Source organism: Tinamus guttatus, unplaced genomic scaffold, assembly GCF_059628265.1.
Source record: "Tinamus guttatus ecotype Peru unplaced genomic scaffold, ASM5962826v1 Tinamus_guttatus_pri_ptg000060l, whole genome shotgun sequence".
Taxonomy (NCBI): domain Eukaryota; kingdom Metazoa; phylum Chordata; class Aves; order Tinamiformes; family Tinamidae; genus Tinamus; species Tinamus guttatus.
This window is the reverse complement of record NW_028288594.1, coordinates 3,970,039-3,986,645: the sequence shown is the minus strand read 5'-3', so window position 1 is coordinate 3,986,645 and position 16,607 is coordinate 3,970,039. Positions and strand designations below refer to the sequence as shown.

Below are 16,607 nucleotides of genomic sequence, written 5' to 3'. Positions count from 1 at the left end.
CCATTCCCTTCCAATTACAGAGGTATAACTGAGCAAACTGGGTATCTCATTCTAACACTCACTGTAATTAAATTAATGTGTATATGTCATTGTAAACATGAATGTTATACAACTATGTACTAATTTGTATTTTGCACTGCCACTTATTCTAAAAACCTTTCAAAATAAAATTCAGGGACCTATATAACTTTAATATTTATAATTTTCAAAAACAGACTTATCAAAAAAAAGAAAAGGGCAAAGAAACCTCATCTATGTTCTGCAAAATACCCAGGAATCCAATCTGAATCCTGCGTGCTGGCAAAATTCTCGCTTAGAAATATGAATGTGTTTACTTTCGGTATTACTGAATTTAGCCATGTAATTAAAACAATTAAAATCATTAATTATAGGACAATAAAGTCAATGAAGTTTGAGTTTACATGATGAATTTAGCACACCAAGTTTTCTTAATTAAATTCCATCTACATTTGGAAATTCACCGGAACTACTCCAAAATAATTCTGACGGGGGCATGAAGACATGTGAACATTTGTAAAGAAACAATGCCTAAAACAGTATCTTTGATTTTATTTTAAATCTGGAAGGAAGTGTCTATATGGGAACACTCAATAATTCCAGTGAAGTATTTCCTTAAAGCTTTCATTACATTTTTAATTTAGACAGTCCCTAAATCTTTGCAGCCTCAATATTCTGCATCTTTGATAACTCTTTTTTCTCTAATGTCCCAATGTATTTACCTCAGTGTCACCAGACCTTAAAGGCTCTGTCCTTAAATGTACAAGGAACTGAAGGCTTACATGTGAATAAAAATTATATCAGATTAACAGAGGGATAGTTTAAAACATACCAACATTTATAAGTAGCTCCATGAGAAGGCAAACACTTTTCAAAGTAAGAATGGCTTTTCTTATGCAGCTGGCTTTGAAAGTGGATTAAGCTCTTTTGTATAATGGCGCTCTTATTCAAGAAGAAAGCCCTGCACACTTGAAATTATTTGGGGATAATTATTCCAGAATACCTAATAAATCCTTCTACCTGGCCTTCCACCAACGCTTGCTGTGCTAGTATTGTGCACAGTGCTTGCAAAGCACTTACCACTCAAAGCTCCCTGCTGTCAGAGTAAAGCAGCTAGGTGCCAAATCCCATTCTCGGAGGATCATGGCACATGAGGGAGATGCAGGACAAGGCTCTTTGCCACAAAACACTGGGGCTTTATCAGTTTTTGAGAACTACCATCAGCAACACAAACAAAGATGAAAAAAAAAAGCAATAAAAAGCATTATTAAATCTTAACAAAATTTAAAGTATTTTATTTTGGTCAGGTATATTTACAGCTTTAGGATAGCATAGTCGAAGCATGAAATTACTATTTATTGTTTGTGCTGAATAAGTAACAAAGTCCATTTTGTGTGAGCCCATTTAGGCAGGGCTGCTGAAGTGATGCAGTAAGCAATGCATTGCACTGGCAAAACATTCTCCAGAAGGTGAAATACCTTCTTCTGGATGTGATGTCCCACTGTGGCAGAACACAACAGGCAAATCCAATTTCTGCGCTCCCTCTTTGCAAAACCATGATTTCTACCCCCTCCAATGGCTACAGCAGAAGTTGAGACTGGTTCTGGAAATTTCACAAAAACTGTGAATTGAAATTACGCAAGTGGCTCCTATCTCCCTTATAAGAACTGAAAACGTTACTCCCTGGTGCTGACCTTAGTATTTCCAAATTTTCTTTATTCCTGCCTTTCTCTCCAAGTGATCTTAACCAAAATGGAAAGCCTGGCTCTCAGCTCACTGGAGCAGTCTGGAATGGTATTTCAAGTTCAAGCAGTGTACTGGCTCAGGCTGCCGGGTAGAGACTCTATCTTATTTTCTCTCTGACACATGACCAGAAGGACATGCTTCTACAGTACATTCATACATGCATTAACACTAGATAAAAGTAAACAGGTAAGTATTCTGGGGTAGTACAAACAGCACAAATGAATAATGAAAACTTTAATATAAAAAAGCATGTTTTTATACGTGTATGTCTAAAGACAAAAAATACCTGGTTATAAACTCAATGTTTTATTCTGGCTAATGTATTATATAATTTCAACAGCACTCTGTTTCCCACACGCTTTGTAGCTAGACAAAGACCAAGACAGATGCCTTCTAAATTTTTCCTCTGCTTAGCCACTGGTGCTTGGAATAGCACCTGATATGGTAATACTGATATTCTGGCTGCTAAGCGGATTGTGTTTATTTTTTTAATATATTGTAAATTTTCTTGGATTCACAGTTGTACCAGATAAGAGAATTTCAAAGCATATAAAATACTAAAAAGAATAGTAAAATCATCACATTGCTTGTGAAGAGCATGTTCTTAAACTTACTCTAGTTTCAGTGCAGTAGACAAACAGGTGTATAGACTGCAAGAAATAAAGAAACACCGAAGCCTTCAAGTGTGAAGAGCTGAGACATGTTTATGACACCACAGGATGGCTGCAGCAGGTTAGGCACAGCGGTAAGTGCCAGATTTGTCCTGGGAGTATCTTTTGTCCTCTCCCAATCTATATCAAACAAGACCTCTCCCAGTGGTCTTGCCTGAGCGCTCATCCTGAGTCGCCCTCCTCTCTGTAAAATAACCTTTAATTCCTGATGAACTTTCCCAGTGCCCCAAAGGAGCTCTTGCAGAATAGTGCCTTCTGTCTGCTTTTGTGGGAAGCACAACTCCTCCTGGACAGCCTGGCAGCTCGAGATGTGCTCTCATGCCATGTGCTGGCATGGGGGCCACGGCCCTCCACTGAACTGTGCCTTTTCTCTTTTCTGCCTTTTTTTTTTTTTCCCCTTATCTTTTCTCTGCAGTTATTTTCCTCTTTCAAAATCAGTTTTCCTTGCATTTTCCACCTGTGCATCTTTTGTATTTTTCACTTACCTTTGCCTTTTCTCTTCAAATGTAATCTCAAACAATGATGTAAGGCTCTAGAGACAGGTCTATTACCAGCTTTGTGGGACTTTAGCCCTCTCTTGGAGATAAGCTCAATGTAGAGGGGTAAAGAAAGCACAGCTCATCAGCCACAGAGAATACCAACAACTCTGTGTGACCGTCCCTTCTGGGGCAGCTGCTCTGGGTCTTGTGGAGGCAGCAACTAACAGCAGGTAGCTCTCCCAGACATGTCACGTTCAGGAAAGTCAAGAGCACATAAAGTTACAGAAATGTAACTGTACTGCGGCTGTTCCTTTATGTTGTTGGTATCTTGATTCATCCTTTCCTTCCCTCTTTTCCAGATGCTATTCCTAAAAACACTGATTATTGAAGAGATTCTCACTAAAACTGCAGAACGGGTGTTCTTCCTAGACGTGGCTCCCAGCTTTCTGCTCCCAGAAATCAAAGTTTACTCTCCTGATATCTTTCGGGAATCAGGTAACCCAGTGTTGCCCCGACTCGTACACCATTTTTACTGGATACCCTTGATGTCAGACAGAGCCTTCTCTGCCCTGTCCCCAAGTGACCCACAGAGAGCAGCACTTGAATTCTGCTTAGGATCTACAGAAATTCAGTGGCCGGCTCCTTTAAATTGAAAAATGGAGGGCTAATGAAAACACAGGAAAACAGTACTTTTTTTTTTCCTCATTTCTAAAATGAAAATGAAAGGTAAAATTCCAGTGCATGATTTTTCTGCGCAAACTGGATTCTATGGCCATGAAAATACAGAACATGTGGAGCTTAGAAGGACTAATGTCTAAATTTATGAAAAAAACACAAAGTGCCCATTTTATGGATGGATGACTTCATTATATACAGACAGCAACCCAGGATATTTTGTAAATAATACACTCATGTACATACATACTTCACTAAATTGCCCAAGTGACCTGAAGCACAGACTATCCTACAGAGAGAACACTACACTGTAAAGTATCAAACAGCCATGATAACCAGTCAAATCAAAGAAATTAATCAACAGTGATTTTTTCTACCAATTAACAGATGAATCATGAATCTGAAGTAAAATATACATTCAATAGATATTTAAAAGCATGCATATAAGCATTAGTTTCCACTACTATAGCACAGAGATCTGCAGCATCTTCCCTAGATGATTATAGCAATCAGGCAATATGCAGCAGATTTTCAGTCAGTGAGAAAGAAGGATAAAAATTTGTGAAGATGACACTCAGATCAGTGAGGGAAAGACCCCTGCTCTTTCAAAATGTCCACTGCAGAAATGCTAAAAGCTCCATTGTTCAATATATATGTTTCTAGACTTTATATGAAAATCAGTAAGAGAAGCCATTTATTCTAGCTTTGGCAAAGTTGAATAGGGTGCAAGTAGGCATGGAAAATGGCCTGTTACATTTCATATGAGTAAATAATAAGCATCCATTATTCATTTGATCATTATTCAATTATTCATTTGACATAGAATTATAGTCTACGGTTTTAAAAGAAGGGACATGGTAGCAGATATCCTATAAGCCTCTTTTTAAAGGGCAACATGTTTTTGTGGTTTCTGAAAAGATGCATGGCTACTACATAAATGTTAGACAATGCTCCTGCTTATTCCCAGGCCCCCGACTAAATAAAAGCCCAAGATCAGCATTTAAATTTTCTGAGAGCAGAAATACCCGCTATGCACAAATATCACCTCATTTATTCACAGCCTTGTGCTTTTGTAAAAATCTTCACTTTTACTTATGTTCAGATACAGCCACCATCAAAGTAAGTATTCTAAGATAAAGAAGGAAATAAAGAAGTGTTCAGTTAGGTAGTTTTATTTCTCTGATAATGACTTTCAGTCTTTGATAATTCTGCTGAGTGAGCAACTTTCTGACCATAAGTAAGTCATCTTAAAGACAACATTATCCCATCTCAGGTACCTAAATACACAACTTGGCATCTAATCAGAAACCTAATTTTCTGAATTACTTAGGAGGCACAATCACATTATTTAGTTAGCTGTGGAAAAAAAAATAAAAACTGTCATTTGATGGGGTTAAATATGTGACAAGAAAAAGACTGGCAAGAAGTGCTAGTACAAGTAGAACAGGCTCAAGACACTGGGTGGATAGGTTTGGAAAGAAATTTACTTGAGTGACCACAGAACTGTCAATGAAAGCCAAGAGAAGCACTAAAACCCTGCCCTTCTAAACATTCATTCCTGTTCCTCCAAATGATGTCTGCTTGTAAAGAAACAAAATTTAATTTGGGGTTAATTATTCTTTATTTAATTTTTAATCCACATCCAAGACAAAATAGCTTATCCAAAAAAATCATATTTTATGCAAGAACAGGAAATGTCAACCTAAAGAAGTGATTTGGTAGAAGAATGTTACAATGTGCAGCAGTTCTGTAGCATTAGTTTTGTGCCTGGAGGAAAACAAACAGACAAACCTAATTCTTAAATTTTAAGTAGCTTAAACGGGATAAGGGAATTCACATGCTGAAGAGATTATTGCAATGTCATTTGCCTCTTTCTACAATGCATATTCTGTCAAAGAGAGAAATGGAATCTCCTCAGTATCTGTCCTTTGCAAATGCTGCATCTCTACTTACAATGATGAAATACAGAAGGAATGATAACAGATACTTCAAAGCCCCTTAATATGACGATACACTTATCAGAGTCTACTGTACAGAATCACAGATTAATTTAGGCTGGAAGAGATCCCTGGAGGTCATCAGTTTCAACTACTGCCTCTCTGGGCACCTGTTCATCTACTTGGACATAGCTTATGAGAAAAAGGGTTTTCCTCATATCTCATTAGAATTTTTTCATGTCACATCTTGTGTCCATTGTCTTGCATCCTATTGCACATCGCCTTCTATGATAAAATTACTAGATCTGTACAGAGGGGGAAAGAAATGAATCTCCTTGACCTAGACTTCAGGAAAGGTTTTTACATTGTCTCCTAGAGTATTCAAAACAGGATATTACAAGATGGGCAAGAAACCAACTGGATGGCCAGGCTCAGAGAATTGTAGTTAATAGCTCTAACTGAAGACCAGTAACAAGTGGAGCATCCTAGGGATCTACTAGAATATATGCTCTACTGAAAAGAAACTGAGAAAAATGAGCTTGTTCAAGCGAGAGAAGGTTTTTATGGTACTTTATAGCAACTTTCTGCTACCTGTGATCTATCAGAAAGGCAGTGATTTAAACTGAAACAAGAGAGGTTCAGATGGGAAATAAGGAAAAAATTGTTCACCATGAGGAGAGCCAGGCATTGGAATTAGTCGCACAAAGATGCTGCGCAGTTTCTACCCTTGGAACCTTCCAAAACCAGACTGGTAAAGCCCTGAGCAAACTGATCTGATCTTCTAGCTAACCTTACTTTGACAGAAATTTGGATTAGAGAGATCTTGAAGTTCCTTCCAACCTGATTTACCCTGTGATCCTACCTCCGTGCACCTCTGAGAAGGCTCCATCTTCTCTACATTCCTTTTCTACAGATGTAGACAGCAGCAAAAACTTCCCTTAGCCTTATCTTAATATGGACCAAAGTCATTTTCCACTGCCTCTCCTTAAATAACATGTCCCCTAGCCATGATGGTGGCCCTCCATAGCCCTTGCACCAGTATGTCAATGTCCTTCTTGTGCTGAGGAGCTTGCATTCATTGAAACTGAAGTTTGACCATTTCCTGTCAATAACTCAGCTGCATCAAAGAAACAACTGCCAATCACCATTTTTTTTTAGAACAATCCAAGAATCTGAATTCTTAGCTAACTGACCAAGTCAGAAAGAAATAAGAGGCATTCTGGAGTCTTTGATCCTGTTAAAGACATGTCTCCCCTGAGAAAATGTCCTCATTCACAATTATTGTCCTCATCTCCTTAAAAACACAATTTTAAAAACAAATGGCCACTAATCTAAAAAGCTACCTGGAGGAAACCAGAAGGTCACAAACACTACAGATGAAATTCAAAGTTTATATCATAATCCCTTCCTAAATGTGATTTTTCTTGGAGACAGAATGTTTTAGCTAGTACTTTTCCAAATGAGTCACTAACACTCTTGTCTTAATTCTGCAGCTGCCACTAATTTGAAGTGCCAGCCTTCTCCCCTCTCTCCCCAGGATGAAATAAAATATCAATGTTGCCGTATGCTGAAAATGGAAAGTTAACTGTAACATTCTGCTACAGTTAGGCCTCTCTAAGTCCCATTCCCCTCAGATTTTCTTTTCCCTCACAGACCTCTACCTACCTTAAGCCTTCTCAGCATGCATTAAGGCAACAAATTACACACTTTCTTTCACATTCATTGGTCATAAGAATAAAAGACAGCCTCAAACAATTTTTTCAAACACTTAGGGCATTGATAATTTTAAATAGTAAAATTTAAACCTTACTATACAAATTTAGATACAATTTAAAATAGTAAAAGTGAAATAATCATAGGAAAATCATGCTGTCAGTTATCGGCATTTATACAGAATTACTGCATTTTGGTAGCTTAAGAGGTACATTTTCCATTGGCTTGGATCTTTCACCATTTCTGCCAAGGACATGGAAAATCTTTATTGTATTTATTTATTTTTTTTTTAAGAGAAGGAAGCACCATGATTGTGTGGTACAAAAGTGATGCCCAAGGGGGGGCACTTTTCTCAGGAACAACTACACCCACAGCTAAGCAAATCTCAGAGTTCTTAGGAATCTCATTAGTTGCACTTCTATAAAAACATATAATGTTTGGCAGGTTTTGGATTAGTTTTTAGTCACACCGGTCTCTTGACTCAGTCCGCAGACTGATCATATGCTTGTGCCAGCATACCGGAAGGGACAGGAATGAGTTGCTGGGGGCAATAGGGAAGACAAGACTGCACTTTTTGGCCATTGTGCATACTTATGTAAAATTAAAGTGATTATGTAGCTATGCCCTGAGGGATGGAAGAGGTCACAGATACTAACACAGCCTATAAACAGCTATAGAAATTGTGTCAGCGTGTGTTGCCAAGAGACAAGCAAGGGAACTCAGTTCTTAACCTGTAGTAAAATTCACAGAGTAAAGCCCATTCCCTCTACCCCTACATGGAAGATCAATGGCTTGCACAAAAGTGGCTCTGAACATTTTGAGTGGCCCTTAGTATCAGTAAACTCTGTTTATCTAGTTGGAACAATCTTGATGCCTGTCGTCACAGGATCTGGATATACATTGAGATTACAGAAGTTCACCTGAAATATATATAATGGTTTCACCAAGTCAGAGCAATCAAGAGCAAAGGTATTCTTAAGTGCTCTGAAACGTCACAGGCTACAACCGCTCCCAAAGTTGCCATGAAGCAACTGAGCCATGGTACCTGACTATATCCTCATCCAAGCTCTCAGCCTCCCTCAATTATGAGATAAGATAATTCAGCTTAGAATTTAATGTAATTAGATTTAAAGGCAGATCTCAGTATTTACAACTGAGATTAAAAAAAATGCATGAAGTCAGATAATAATTATCACCTATTACCCACAGTAAACATGCCTTGAATGTATTGTGTGCTGGTGTTCTGACTGAAAAATGTTAAACTCGCATTTAAAAATTTTATCAGTATGTTTTTCCAACATTTTTTCATTTGTTTAACTAAGCAGATGATTTACACTGGGAATAATTACAGGATCACTATTTTGACTAGGCCATAAAACAAGCATACAAAACAACCAGAAATGAGTACGTATCATTGCACAACATATTTTTGGCTGAAGCAGAGCATTTATCTTGAAAGGATAATTTTTCAAACCAGAAATATAGTTTCATGAAAAAAAAACTAACTTTTAAGCTACTGTGTTATTAATTCTCCATTATGACTACTTGGAAGGTTGAATCTCAAATATGCAACTGCACCAAGTTGTTTTTTCCAGCTCGTTACTCTGCCTTTGTTCAAACTTCTTTATTTCTGTCACAATGAAGTACCCTTCATTAGGAGCACTAGATTAGCAGCAGCAATTGCCTTTTTGAGTAAGAGCAAAGGATCTATCATCAACAGAGATAGCAAAAAACAGTGCTTGGATTTTAAAGCAGCTTAAACATTCAGTCCAAGCTTTGTTTGGATGCACTGTGGTATATTCTAGGTATGTATCATCTGAAATGCATGGTTTTATTGAATGAAAAAAATAGAAAATAAAGCTTTAGTATGTTATTTTCCACAGGAAAATTTCAATGATTTTGCCTATATTTCCTTTGTTCCTGCAATACTCAGTGGAAACTTTGAAATTTACTCTCAGCAAGTTGAGATTGATACCCAAAATGTTATTCTCTAACTAGAAGCAAGTATTTTGAAGTGTAATTCTTCTTCTACAAATAAGTTTACAAAACTTATTTGTATTGTAACTTATTTTTACAAAAAAAAAAACCAAATAAGTAAGAATCTAAAAAGCATATGCAACTATGATTCATGAAAAAATAAAGCTATGATTGTTACTTTTGTCATAAAGATATACTTGAAATTTTTTTTTTAAGTTTTATTCACAGAAAATTAATTCCTGCCACAAACTTACAGGATACTTTTCACAACTGCCTTGGGATAATGCTTTGAAGGTAAAGAAGAAAATATGCTAGTACAAATGAGACATACTATGAAATTATGGTCTCTTACAGCTGTTGCCTACTTACTAGATGTAAATTTCAGACAGCTAGGTCACTGAAAACTGATTTGAGCAGAGTGTTGGAAAACAGCAGGTACTTAACGCCAAAGGCAAACAGCCCACTGGAGTTTTTTCATGACATGAAAAACCATATATTGGTTTATCGCTTTTATATAAAGGTAGCATTATGATGCTACCAGAGTCAAGACCTGACTCATACACCAGCCATGAAGTTCCCACTGAAACAGGGAGAAGGACCAGGGTTTTGCTGACATTTGTTAAATGAGATCAAAAATGTATGAAACACAAAAGCAGGGCATACTCCAAGGATGAGCTTAGTTTCAAACTTACAGAAATTACACAGCTAAGAATCTGTTTTTTCTGTAATTAATGATGTGGGAAAAATACTTTCTCCACCAGCATTTGCAAATTCAGTCTCTGAGTGCAAGTATGTTCATACCACTTATTCTTCAAATAAGAAATTCCTTCATTGTTTCAGTAAGGAATGAGAACCATGGCTTTTTGAAACATCCTTTTAGAAAGACTGCCCCAGAAAAAGGTCAAAATCATCATATGGATACTATTGCTGCAGCCTGACTACAGCCCCCATCTGCACAATCCACGTGCAGAGGTCGGCCAGTGCAACTATACTGTTCCTCCAGCACAGTGAAGGTTATGAATATCATGTCACTGTGAATCACCTCCAAATTAAGCACAGTCAGGATATCCAAGCATGAATCAAGTTTCTAGTGAATCAGATGTTCCCTTGAACTCAAAGGCAAAACCCACGTTGACTTCAATGAAACCAGTTTCCAAGAGGAAGCTTTAAGAAGTGTTTCTCCATTAAAGTCTCTGTACCTTCACTCAAGGAACTTATATAGTTACAACCATAATGAATGATACATTTGCCCGGGCTCTTCCTCATTGCACCAAACAATGCGGTGCTCCCCATGCGGATTCCCTGCGCTGGAACATTCCTCCAGTCACAAGTATTAACAACGTATCCAGTTACATCCTATTTCTAATGTGTATTTGCCCACTGGGCTATCTGATAGGACTTCTTAAGAGAAGCTCTGATACAGAATAATTCAAGGCAAAACAAGTATTTCAAGGCAATGATGAAAAACATTTGCAAAGCTTTGTACAACCTTTGCACACTGGTACTGAAGCTGACCTTATACATTTCTAGAAAGGCTGCAACTTTTGCAAACATAAGAACTATTCTAGGGTTCTAAAGAAGCTATTTTGAGCTCTTAGCTAGCTACCCAAAATTAAACTTAAAAAATGAAAAGGAGTCTTAACTGTGACAAGGATAGAGATTTCCCACTCAAAATGAGCTAGCTGGAACAATTACGTAAAACAACTATAGCTTTGAATTTTCATTGCAACAAAATTTGGCATGAAAGTAGAAAATTATATGAAACAAGTGAAGCTAAAAAGTCACTGGCCTCTCTTAGGTAGGTGCATCTGGATAGATGCAAACAGGCACTCACAGGTCTGGACTGGGAAGGCTGGGAGAAGAGAAAGTGAACACTCTTCATTTCTCTGATTTTTACATCCTCCAAGATTATTTTATAGAGCTGCAGGGATCACCCTATCACCGGGGATCTCCAACATTGCTTTAAAATTCATAAACTTTGCACTTCTTTCCCTTCTACAGAGTGAAACACTTTCTGAAAGAATTCTTTGGATAGTTACCCCTCTGGAGTGCCTCAAATCCTAACCTTGTGGGTATGGGACAGAACACATTCAAGGGCTAAGGAGGCTAACAGGATCAGGTAACTGTTCAGAGACAAGAAGTTTGTCTGCAGCTAAGCCCTGCTTTTCACAGCTTTCCAAGCTTAGTCCAGAGCTAGAGAGATTCAGAATTATGAACAATTAATATCTTTTCTCACTAAGAAGTTATGGAAATTATTTCTATAAAATCCTATAACCATGTACCTGCGTATCTTGTATTACTATAACTTGACTTGCCTTCCAATATGTCTGCAATATTTTGCAGACATGGTGAATGTGGAATAAATCCAATCAAACTAATTAGAATTAGTAATCATTTACTCTGAGTAAAATCAGGTCACAAGCTAGTACCATTTTTTAGAGGACAACAGATCTGCTTTGAGTATTGCATGCCATGAGTGCAAAGGCACAGGCACTCCAATAGGGTTCAACACCTTCTGCAGTAGAAGCTTCGATATCAATGTATCTAATACAATATTGAGCATATTATAATATGAATTACACTTTGTCCGATAATAAGAAAGTTTCTGATCTGCTTTGTTTAACCCTACAGTAAGTACCATCTCAACAGATTTCCTACCTACTCTACCATGAGCAAAGCGGGCTTAGGTAAAAATTTCCCATTTTCATGTTTGCTGTCATCAGCATGAAAACAAGTTTTTAACGGAGTAAAATCAGTCTTCTAAAATTCACACAAAATGTAGAGATAGTAGCCCATTCCACAGCCGTCAGGATGCTAATTCTGCAGTCATGTTACAACATAATTTAGCAAAAAGATCTCTTAAAGAGTTCATTTCTTTTAAACTGTTGTAGCCAAATACCATACAAATGAATCAGGATTCAACTATCATATCAGCATTATCTTTTACTACACAGCATTTAGGTTTTAAATAAACCATGATACCTATGGGAAATGTTACAGTTTACTAAGTCACTTTTATGTCAACAAACTTCCCTTACGATACAAAAACCTATAAATTAGACAGTTATATTTTCATATTATGGTCCAAATAAAAAAACATCGATATAGCTGGTTACCACAATTCATTTGTAATCATTCTATGGAATGTCCCTGAATTCCATTTGATATTTAGTAAAAGAAAGATAAAGCATGAAATCACTTCTATTCCTTACTTGACTAAAACACATTTCGGCCTACTGATGTATATACACATTTGAGTGTGTTTGTATGTGCTCGAGCTGTCCTGGTAGATATTATAACATTTTGCCTGGCACAGTAAAATTTTATTCTTATTCAAAGAGGTCTTTAAGCATTAGCAAAAGATATCACCTTAATTAACATTATTTTCTAAAATATTGAACTACAGAATCTATTACAAATAAAATATTAAGGAAATGAAAAACAACTGAATGGAAAGTTGAAAAGAAATAGTACAGACAAACTCTTTAGGGAAGAAATCTAAATGCTTAGAAATATCTTTGAACCAGAAAATATTTTTATGATGCTCTCTGATACACCAAACAATGTTGTCATATAGGAACTGTCATAAAACATACATTTATTGGAAGATGAAGCAAATTTAATGGATACGTCCAACATGTAATTTGCCAGAGCAAAAACTGTGGCTGCCTAGAAGATAGAGGTTTTACAAACTTCATCTTGAAGCCATTTCAAACTTTCTATTTTCAATGCCGTAATGATTTTTCACATTAAAGCCTTACACTCCATGTTTGTTTCACTCATTCATTTAAGTCCACGGATTCTCTGTTCTGTTTGGTGCTGAACTCCTTAAGCTTAGGGGGAGGGGCGCCAAATCATGGCAAATGTTTATATTCCTTCCCAGAATATATGACTGAAATGGCCTGAAGACCTCATGAATAAATGCTGGAGATTGTAACAGATAAATACAAAATCATTTTTTTTGAATGTATAAAAAATTTCTGTACCAATTAAAGTAACTGACAATATGAGACCCATTAGGAATGCATGCAACTTTTAATAAATATTTTTGAGCTCTCTCCAGGAAAAAAAAAATCCTTTTATCTCCTAATTACTGATCTGCAGTTTATCATCATATTTTGTCATTGCTTTAATTTGTACAATATGTGAAACAAAAAGTTCTAATTTCTAGATTTCTTTTATTGCCCACTGAATTTACATACCACCACTCATCACACATCCAACAAAGGCTATTCAATTCTTTTATAAATAACAAAATTTTCCCCCAAATTACTGACAAAATAAATAAATTAAACACAGGATTAGGGACCAAGCTGAAAAATATGAATTAAATTTATTTTTCTGCATGTACAGACAGGATCCATAATGAGAAGACTGCTTAGAGTACTGAATTCTACATCCTTGAATATTGAAACTTACAATTTTTGGTCCCTTTATTTATGATAAAGGGCCACCTTTTTCTTTTATTTCTCTTTTAAAAATCAACATGTCTGAGAATAGGAAACTTTCACTGAATCACCAGATACCTGATTTCACAAGTATAGGTCAAATGGCTGTGGGCTCTCTCTGCTGAAACAAAGTAAGGTAATTTCAGGCTATATAATTATATAGCAAAGACTGCTTTGAAGATATCATTGACTGTAACACAAATCAATATTAAATTATCTGTACGGGAAACACATTTTCAAAAGATGGTCCTTCAAGCTCTCTCATAGGATCATGGATTTCTAGGATCATATCCTAATAAACTGTAACGGCTTACAGTAGTTATCTCCTTCTTCAATTATTTACATGGCAAAAATGGCAAGTGGCATTGCTTTATACATACGTATATGTGTGTGTATGTGTATATATTTAATGCTATGTACTTGATTTGTAACTTGCTAATGCCCTGTAAAAATAAGCAAGATAAATGTTTCCAAAGACTTTTTTCCAACTGAGAATATTTATATAGACATGCTGAACATTAAGTGATGCAAAAGGCTACCCATTCAACTTGGTATTTTTCTTAAAAATAATTCACCAAGTATCCCTAGTTAAAGATAACTGAAGTGATTACTCTGCAGCATAACCTTTAAATAATCACAATATATTTACTCAGATGTCGATTACCCATTTGAATGAAAAATAGTTGTTTAATACCACCTACAGAGTTTTGTCATATTCCTATCAATTTCTGTCTATATGAAAGCACATTTCTAAGCCTCCTCATTTCTGACTTGTAAAACATCTCAAGACTATCACATTCAATTTATTTTTCAGCCAAACAATATAAATCACATTTCATAATATTGTAACACAGGGCAAGTTTGTGGATGAAGAGAAAGAAATTCTTGTTCTGTCATTGCTACACAGCCATGATATACCAGAAACAAAAATTATAACCTCTAAAAAAAAAGAAAAAAAAAAGTTCACACACTGAAGCCGCATTTGGGTCTGTTTTGATTTGTGTGGGGAGTAGCGCTAGTGGCTGGAGAGGCTTATGCTAAATGTTCCAGACAGCTGATGCAACCACCTCTGCATCTGCCAGTTTGCAGTGATGCTGCTAGAGCAGCGGGACTCGCTGCCCTCACTGACTCAAAGGAGAGAGGGTGGAAAAAAAAAAAAAAAAAAAGCCGGAGACAGCAGCAGCGCCACGAGAACAGCGAAAATCAATTCCCTGCAAACAACAGCCGTGCACAACGCTGAGCACCGAGAGCCGGGTCCCCAGCGTGCCTGTAATTCGGTTTGCGAGCTGCGGGGTGATGCCCGGGGCTCCGGGCGCGGAGACCCGCTGGCGCTCGAGCCGCCGCCGCCCCCGCGGTGCTGCCCCCGCCGCGGTCCCGGCGCGCCCCCGCCCCGCGGGCACAGCCTCGGCGTGGGGCCTGTCCGGGAAAGTTGGGCTCCGTTCCCCGCCTCAAAGGCGCCCATACGACGCGAAGGAGCCGGAGCGGGGCCCGCAACGCTCCGCTGCGCAGCCGAGGACGCGCTGGGGAAGGAGGAGAGACGCCGAGAGCCCCGGGGAGGAGGAGGAGGGACCGCCGGGGCCGGGTGGCGGGCGGGAAGCGGGGGGCGCGGGGGAAGGGCAGGCGGGGAGTGGGGGCGGCGGTCGCAGGGGGCGGCCCGGGGCTCCCCACCCGGCCCCCCGGGCGGGCGGGCAGGGGCCGCCGGCGCTTTGCTGGCCCCGTCGCCCGATGTAACCGGCCCGCCCCCCCCGCCGCCCCCGGCCGGGCGCCCTGGAGCGGGGCCAGCCGCGCCGCGCCGGCGGAGCCGAGCCTACCTTCGCCTGCAGATACTGGGGGTAGTAGTAGGTGGTGTACTGGGGGTACATCTGCTGTTTCCACACTTTGCCCATGAAGCTGGAAATGTAGCCTGCAGCGCAGGGACGGGGGGACACTTTGGGGGGCTCCGTCCGCCTCTCCGTGTCTCTCTCTCTCCCTGCTGCCTCCTCCTCGCTGGCTGCTGCTCCTCGGCCGAGCCCAGACCTTCCTCCTCCGCCCAAAAGCCGCAGCGGAGCGGCGGGCAGCGGGGGCAGGCGCTCGCGCTGCCTCGCCGGCAGTTCCTGCCAAGTCCCCGCCCGGCCGGGGCCGGGGCCGAGCGGCGCGGAGCGGCGCGGGCAGCGCTCGGGGCGGCGGCGGTGCCAGGCGGCGGGGCCGGCGGCCGGGGGGACGAGGGGCGGCGCTTCGTCCCGCTCGGCGCCCGGGGCAGCGGGGCGGGGGGAGCCCCGAGGGGCCGCGGAGCCGCGCGGAGGAGCCGCGCGCCGCTTTGTTACCGCCCCGCGCTTTGTGCGGCGCGGTGCAGGGCGCACGCCTCGGCGGGGAATTTGGGAAAACTCCCTTGGCTTCGCTTCCGCCTTGCGGTCCGCGGTCCATTTGGCTGCTGGAAGCACAGGGAGCTGCGGAGCTAACATCAGTTTTGCACAAGGCAGCCGCGGGAGGAGGGCAAATTCTCCGCTCCCCAGTGCATCCTTCAACCTGTACTTCTGCCAGGCGTGCTCAGTACCTCCTTCTTCAAGAGGAACCATTGCTGCTCTGCTCCAGGGGACTAGTAATTTTTTTCCACTGGAATATTTTCTCTCGCTGAAGGACAATTTCCCAAAGGTTAGAAGCAGGAACAAACAGCTGCTGTTAACTCGCAATAAAAACACTTTCCCCATATGTTTACTTCTGACAAATATCTATTTTCTACCTAAAGATAAAGTGTTCCTCAGAGTATTAAGCAGATGCTTTTCTTTGTCATGTTAATCACCCCAGGTTTTGGCCAACAACATTGTCTTTTTATTAATAAAGCATGTATATAAGGTCCACCGATCTGCTGAGTGTCTCATCGTTAATCGAGCAAAATGTGATAATAGTGGAAAAAAGGGTTAAAAAAGAACTTTGGGATTTAAAATATCCCAGCACAATAGCAGA

The 16,607-nt window shown here is 39.7% G+C and overlaps 1 protein-coding gene across 3 annotated transcripts in view; it reads right to left on the bottom strand.

Annotated features, from left to right (window-relative positions):
* The window catches only part of RBMS1 (RNA binding motif single stranded interacting protein 1), a 138,346-nt gene extending 122,578 nt beyond the window's left edge, over nt 1-15,768 (bottom strand). Inside the window, exon 1 of one of the 3 annotated variants that reach the window (XM_088519488.1) lies at nt 15,476-15,768. In XM_088519488.1, coding sequence (XP_088375614.1) covers nt 15,476-15,550 — 75 coding nt within the window. In that variant the 5' untranslated portion in view covers nt 15,551-15,768. The remainder of the gene's footprint in view (nt 1-15,475) is intronic. The other 2 variants (XM_088519487.1, XM_088519489.1) reach the window with 2 other exon arrangements.
* Between the last annotated feature and the right edge of the window lie 839 nt (nt 15,769-16,607).